Source organism: Schistocerca cancellata, chromosome 10 (genome assembly GCF_023864275.1).
Source record: "Schistocerca cancellata isolate TAMUIC-IGC-003103 chromosome 10, iqSchCanc2.1, whole genome shotgun sequence".
NCBI lineage: Eukaryota > Metazoa > Arthropoda > Insecta > Orthoptera > Acrididae > Schistocerca > Schistocerca cancellata.
Window position 1 is genome coordinate 10,621,256 of NC_064635.1, and position 8,005 is coordinate 10,629,260.

At 37.5% G+C, this 8,005-nt stretch overlaps 1 protein-coding gene across 1 annotated transcript in view; it reads left to right on the forward strand.

Annotated features, from left to right (window-relative positions):
• The window catches only part of LOC126106351 (V-type proton ATPase subunit D 1), a 34,205-nt gene extending 27,614 nt beyond the window's left edge, over positions 1-6,591 (forward strand). The window contains exons 5-6 of the mRNA XM_049912603.1: positions 965-1,043; positions 5,660-6,591. Of these exons, the coding sequence (XP_049768560.1) occupies positions 965-1,043; positions 5,660-5,810 (230 nt within the window). The 3' untranslated portion in view covers positions 5,811-6,591. The remainder of the gene's footprint in view (positions 1-964; positions 1,044-5,659) is intronic.
• The last annotated feature ends 1,414 nt before the right edge of the window (positions 6,592-8,005 follow it).

An 8,005-nucleotide genomic window follows, 5' to 3' on the forward strand; every position in this document is an offset into this window, starting at 1 on the left:
TCCGAAATTTTCTTTTGTTTCCTTTACTGCTTGCTCAATATACAGATTGAATAACATGGGACATGTGTACCAATAAAAAAGAAAAAAGATTGATAATCGAAAGTACATTGCCCACGCGATTTGAAAAGTCACCTTACTTTTTGAACAGCCTTCGTAGAATATCACTAAGTCAAAACTGGTATCAGTTAACTCACTCACATATCTGGGTGTAACAGTTTTTAGGGATATGAAATGGAATGATGACATAGATTCAGTCCTAAGTAAATGATTTGGCAGACTTTGACTCACTGGTAGGATACTAGGAAAATGCAATCAGCTTACAAATTAGATTAAAAAAAATTAATGCAGTGTATCTTCAACTATATGGGACTGTTACCAGTAGGGCTATCATGGAATATAGACTATATACAAAAGAAGACAGTGCATAAGGTCACATATTTGTTTGATCCCTGAATCACTGAACAGGCAGACACTTAAAGATAGAGTCTTACTTTACTGCAGAAGTCTACTTATGAAGTACCAGCGTTAAGTGAGGAATATGCAACAATACCACCACCCCCAAATTATGTATTGCTCACATAGGGACTACAAAGACTCAATTAGGCCAATTATAGCATACCCAGAGTAATTTATCTAATTGTTCATCCTGTACCTCATTAGCAAATGGAACAGAAAGAAGTGCTGCTCAGTGTTACAATTGGAAGTACCCTCTGCCATGCACTTAACAGTGCTATGGAGAATATGTATGTAGATGTTCAAATTTTTTTTTAAATAATTGAACTTTCTCAGCAATTTCTGCATGTAGTTCGTGTCCTCTGAATGCTTTGGTTAATAAAACAACTTATTTTGTTGTTCATCGTAGACAAAAACATTGACTTAAATAGGGACTAGCATTATTTATTTATTCTATTTTGGTGTATTCTTTGATGTGTTAATCCACTAATGATAATTATTAATCTTTCAGTAATTATTCCACGCATTGAACGTACACTTGCCTATATAATATCTGAACTGGATGAATTGGAGAGAGAGGAGTTTTACCGGTAAGCAAATTATTGTATTCTCTGTAAATGGTGCATTTGTCTGTAAACTGAAATTATCAAAGATTCCTGGAAAAACTTAATTTTGTTTGGGAGCAAGTATTTACATATAGAAATAATTATTTTCATTGTAAATGTCTGAATCTCACATTTGATTACATTGCGTTATTTCTAAGGAACAAAAAAATGTGTTGATACCAGAAATAGACATCATCAAACATGTATAATGTAACAGTACATGGATGCCCAGGTAAATAACAAGTTATAACAGAGTGGACACATGGGCAAGTTATTTGAGTAGCTCAGATCAGTGCCTCTGATGGTGCTAACTTAAGAATAAAGTTGTAATTTTTTTTTTTTTTTTAATGTGTTTTCTCCATTCTTTTCTCTTCTAGAATCATGTTTAGGAGGCACTACAGCGAAAGTGAAATGTAGGCAATAAGAGAATTGTATGTGATACAGTTGCCTATCTTTCAGATGTCTCTTAAAACTTACTGGGATTGTCACACTCAGTTCCCAGCCGTTTCTTAATGATATATTTTATTATGAACAGTAACAATGAATTCACAGGAAATGTCATTTACACAATTACACGCATAATAATCTCCATGAAAACTGAAACATACCTTAATAGCCATGTCTCCTACAAGTTACGATTAGCTAGTTTCATGGTCATAGTCACTTGATAGCTACATGGCAAGTAGCAGTGTTCATTGTACATGGGTTGCCTATTGTTTCAGATGTAGTTAACTGTTGTTCTTTTATTGATGTCAGGAGTGTTGTGTATATACCACTCTGCAAGAAGTAGCTAAACATTGCCTGTTTTATTACTGAAGACCCATCATGTTTTTTCAGTGTATTGAAGTTGCTTCAAAGTTAAGTTAGCCAGTCTAAGCAGAAGCAGTACCTCCATTCATCGTGTTCCCTAGATAGTATAACTTCAGAGAGTTGAATGAGACAGAGTGCTGTCTGCAATGGGTGCTTCTTTTTTGTTATTTGTGCAAAATCAATGTGCACTCCGTGTGCATACTGGATGGAGTCATTCCAGGTGTGGAAAGTGTCCTCCTGGATGCCATGAAGAGCACAGAGTGCAGCCAACTGCAGGTGGTTGCTCACGTCATACCAGTGATGTGAGTCACTTTGGATCAGAAGAGATTCTCTCTGGTTTTGAGTGGCTAACAAAAGTGGTAAAGGCTGCCAGTCTTGCTTGCAGGATGAAAGCAGAGCTGACCATTTGCAGCATAGTCGACAGGACCGATTGCGGAGCTCTGGTACAGAGCCGAGTGGAGGGTCTGAATCAGAGGCTCAGACGGTTCTGCAACCTTGTAGGCCGCAGATTCCTCGACTTGTGCCAAAGGGTGGTTGGATTTTGTGTTCCGCTGAATAAGTCGGGTGTCCACTATACGCAGGAGGCAGCTACATGGGTAGCAGGGCCTGTGTGGCATGGACTGGGTGGTTTTTTAGGTTAGAGGGTCTCGGGAAAACACAAGAAGGGCTTCAGTCACAAAGGGTGCAGGCCGAACACAGGAAGAACATAGATACAGGAACCATTGGTATAACAGTTGTAAATTGTCATAGCTGTGTTGGGAAAGTACCAGAGCTCCAAGCGCTAATAGAAACCACTGATGCTCAAATCGTTATAGGCACTGAAAGCTGGCTGAAGCCGGATATAAGCTCAGCTGATATTTTTGCAAAGAACCTAACGGTGTTCCGAAAGGATAGGCCAAACACGGTTGGCGGTGGCATGTTTGTTGCGGTCAGAAGTAGTTTAACTTGTTGTAAAATTGAAGTAAATACTTCTTGAGAATTAGTATGGGCAGAGGTTATTGTTGGCAACCGGTATAAAATAATAATTGGATCCTTTTACCGACCTCCAAATTCAGTTGATACAGTTGCTGAAAGTTTCAAAGAAAACTTGAGTTTGATTTCAAACACGTACCCGACTCATACATTAATAGTTGGTGGTGACTTAAATTTACCTTCGATATGTTGGCGAAAATACATGTTTAATTCCGGAGGTACACACAAAATATCGTCTGAAATCACACTAAACGCATTCTCTGAAAATTAATTCGAGTAGTTAGTTCATGAGTCCACACGAATAGTAAACGGTTGTGAAAACACACTTGACCTTTTAGCAACAAATAATTCTGAGTTAATAACAAGCATCAAAACTGATACAGGGATTAGTGAACACAGGGTTGTCATAGTGAGATTGAATATTGTAACCCCCAAATCCTCCAAAAATAAGTGAAAAATATACCTATTCAAAAAAGCAGATAAAAATTCACTTAACGCTTTCCTGAGACACAATCTCTACAAATTCCAAATTAATAATATAAATGTAGACCACATGTGGCTTGAATTGAAAGAAATATTGTCAGTAGCAATTGAGAGATTTATACCAAATAAATTAACAAATGACAGAGCTGATCCTCCTTGTTACACAAAACTGGTTAGAACACTGTTGCAGAAACACAAACAGGCCAAATTTAAAAAGATGCAAAATTCCCAAGATTGGTGATCTTTTACAGAAGCTCAAAATTTTGTGTGGACTTCAACGCGAGATGCCTGTAACAGTTCCACAATAAAACTTTGTCTCGAAACCTGGCAGAAAATCCAAAGAGATTCTGGTCGTATGTGAAGTATGTTAGTGGCAAGAAACAATCAATGCCTTCTCGGCACTATAGCAATGGAGATACTATCTAAGACAGTACTGCCAAAGCAGAGTTACTAAACACAGCCTTCCGAAATGCCTTCACAAAAGAAGACAAAGTAAATATTCCAGAATTCGAACCAAGAACAGCTGCCAACATGAGTAACGTAGAAGTAAATATCCTCGGAGTAGTGAAGCAACTTAAATCACTTAATAAAAGCAAGTCTTTTGGTCCAGACTGTATACCAATTAGGTTCCTTTTGGAGTACGCTGATGCATTAGCTCCGTGCTTAACAATCATATACAACCGTTTGCTCGACGAAAGAACCGTACCCAAAAACTGCACAGGTCACACCAATATTCAAGAAAGGTAGTAGGAATAATCTACTAAATTACAGGGCCATATTGTTAATGTTGATATGCAGCAAGATTTTGGAACATATATTTTGTGTTCAAACATTATGAATTGCCTCGAAGAAAACTGTCTATTGACACAGTGTCAACATGAGTTTAGAAAACATCATTCCTGTGAAACACAACTAGCTCTTTATTCACGTGAAGTGTTGAGTGCTATTGACAAGGGATTTCAGATCGATTCTGTATTTCTAGATTTCCAGAAGGCTTTTGACACTGTACCACACAAGCGGCTTGTAGTGAAAGTGCGTGTTTATGGAATATCGATCCAGAAAATTTCACGTGTGCAGCCACATAAATTTCAGATGTGTAGCCGCATCTGAAGATAGCTGGACGGTATTCAGCCAAAATATTAGAAGTAGTCAAATATATGCGGCTGCACGCCTGAAATTTTATGGATCAGTATTTGCGCTGCGAAAATATGAAGATGCACATTATGGAATATCATCTCAGTTACGTGACTGGATATGTGATTTCCCGTCAGAGAGGTCACAGTTCATAGTAATTGACAGAAAGTCATCGAGTAAAACAGAAGTATTTCTGGCATTCCCCAAGGTAGTTTTATAGGCCCTTTGTTGTTCCTTATGTATATAAACAATTTGGGAGGCAATCTGAGCAGCCGTCTTAGGTTGTTTGCAGATGACACTGTCATTTATCAACTAATAAAGTCATCAGAAGATCAAAACAAATTGCAAAACGATTTAGAAAGATATCTAAATGGTGCAAAAATTGGTAGTTGACCCAAAATAACAAAAAGTGTGAGGTCATCCACATGAGTGCTAAAAGGAATTTGTTAACTTCAGTTACACAATAAATCAGTCTAATCTAAAAGCCGTAAATTCAACTAAATACCTAGGTATTACAATTACGAACAACTTAAATTGGAAGGAACACATAGAAGACTGCATTTTATTGGCAGGATACTTAGGAAATGTAACAGACCTACTAAGGCGACTGCCTACACTACACTTGTCCGTCCTCTTTTAGAATACTGCTGTGCAGTGTGGGATCCTTACCAGATAGGACTGACAGAGTACATCGAAAAAGTTCAAAGAAAGGCAGCACATTTTGTATTATCGCAAAATATGGGAGAGAGTGTCACAGAAATGATACAGAATTTGGGCTGGACATCATTAAAAGAAAGGTGTTTTTGGTTGCGACGGACTCTTCTCACAAAATCCAATCACCAACTTTGTCCTCCGAATGCGAAAATATTTTGTTGATACTGATGTACATAGGGAGAAACAATCACCACAATAAAATAAGGGAACTCACAACTCGTATGGAAGGATATAGGTGTTCGTTCTTTCCACGCGCTATACAAGATTGGAATAATAGAGAATTGTGAAGGTGGTTCGATGAACCCTCTGCCAGGCACTTAAATGTGATATGCAGAGTATAGATGTAGATGTATGGATGAATGAGAGAACTAATTACTCAAAATAAATTTTTGTACTAATTATAGCCAAAACCTGTGCAGTGTATATATTTTTAATGGGTTTATGTTAAGTATTTTTCCTTGTGTTCCAATGACTGTTTAATGTTGTAGGTTGAAGAAGATTCAAGACAAGAAACGCATTGCCAGAGCCAAGGCTGAAGCTAAAGCAGAAGCACAGAAACAGGCGTTACTGAAGGCGGGCCAGGATGTCACCTACACTCCGAGCCTACTGGATGAAGGAGATGAAGATATCCTGTTCTAAGTGTTAGGTACCATGTGGTGGTTTTAGGTGCATTTCTTATCTGTGTAAATATTTGCTACTGTATCTTACATTTTAATGTAAAAGAAAAAGTTCTTTGTCATTAGGCTTTAGGCTTTCATATGTTGACATCAGTAATATGGGTACAAAACAATGTAAAATATATTTAATGTCCCGTTAGCAGACAGCTAAATTGACCGGTTGCTTTCATTTATCCATTCCGTGTGTCCACTTATATATTCAATACTGACATTAAAGTGATACCTGTTCTTTGACTTTACTCGGGGATCTTTGAAGGTGGAAGAGTAGGTAAAATGGTTAGAAGGAAGTTTTGTAGAACAGTATTAAAATAAACCTGTAGCTGAATTGATGAACTGTTGAAGTGATAACATGTAAACTGAAATTTTTGTTTCAGTGGCTAAAGTATAAGTGTAAAGTTGTAATCCTTAAAGATTTAAACAGTGCTGAGAGCATTTTTCTGTTTCAAAGTTGGATGCTACTGCCATGTAATATTTTAGTCTTTTGTTGTGTGTGTGCGTATGTGCAACTTCTAGCAGTTTGGCAGATGGCTGTTACTCTGTCTTACAACACAGGACAATTCCAAAGTCCGTATGCAGACTGTATCTTATGTAAATATTCATTTTGGTGAAAAAATTTCAACAAACATCTCATTGTGTCCATTGTAAATATGAAATGTGGTCTAATTGTAACATTCCATCAATGTGAACACTGTATATAATGAGTTTAAATAGCTTATTGCAAGATAAATTATCTTAATGTCAAATCTGCATTCTGTGTTTCCAAAATAGAAGACATTTCAGAAGCATAAGCAGTTTCACAAAAAGCTGCAATAAAAAAAACCAAAGAAAAAACATTATTTACGAGGTAGCTGCTCCATCATAGTGGATAGATGCTAAAATCAGTAGTTGTATGAAGTGAAATTCCATCCTCTGGAAAATGAGAGAAAAGTGTTGAAGAAAATGGGCTTTTCTTAATTAAAGCAAGAGTCAGTCAGGACAGAATCTAAAATAGAGACACCAAAGTATATAAAAAGACTCAACAATCAACACAAGCATGTATTTCTAAAATTTATCTTTATTTATCATATTTGGAATTTTTGTGTGTCTGCTACTGTATGGTAAGTAGATTTCTTTCTAAATTATGTCTTCGGTTGTTTCTAGGATGAGTCATCTACTCTGCAGCAGAGCATGTGCTGGTTTTATGAACTTTCTGGAAGATTAAAACTGTGTGTTGGACCAAGGAGCTGGGTTCGAATCCCGTTTCAGCAACAGTTCTAATATGCCAGGAAGTATCATGTTAGTTGAAGGGTTCACATATTAAATAGTGGAATGAGCAAAAGCAACCACTAACAGTGCTAGGAACTGTTGAGTAATCAATTAGAAAATTAACAAAAAGTTGCACACTGAACCACCATCTTAAAAGTTTTGTTCTTCTTCACACACACACACACACACACACACACACACACACACACACAAACACACACACACACACACACACACACACACTCACACTCACACATTGGGACAGTATATATAATAGAGGGAAACATTCCACGTGGGAAAAATATATCTAAAAACAAAGATGATGAGACTTACCAAACAAAAGCGCTGGCAGGTCGATAGACACACAAACATACACACAAAATTCAAGCTTTTGCAACAAACTGTTGCTTCATCAGGAAAGAGGGAAGGAGAGGGAAAGACGAAAGGATGTGGGTTTTAAGGGAGAGGGTAAGGAGTCATTCCAATCCCGGGAGCGGAAAGACTTACCTTAGGGGGAAAAAAGGACAGGTATACACTCGCGCGCGCACACACACACATACACACACACACACACACACACACACATATCCATCTGCACATACACAGACACAAGCAGACATTTCAATCAAGTCAGGGCAGGTATTTACATGTCATTTCTGTTCAGGAGTCAAGGTGTTTTTCAAAAGATTTTGAAGAATGTCTTGATCACTTAATTTAGAGATCTTGCTCCATTGCAGTTTGCGACACAATGGCATTGAAAGACATTGTCTGCACGTCCCACTACTTAACACTCCCTGCCCACATCTGAATGGTCAAATACACATCTGTTGTTTACAGCTGTTAGTTTTAGCCCACCATAGTTACTACATGAACATCACATACAAATGAAGAATACTGTAAGTCTTGGAACTG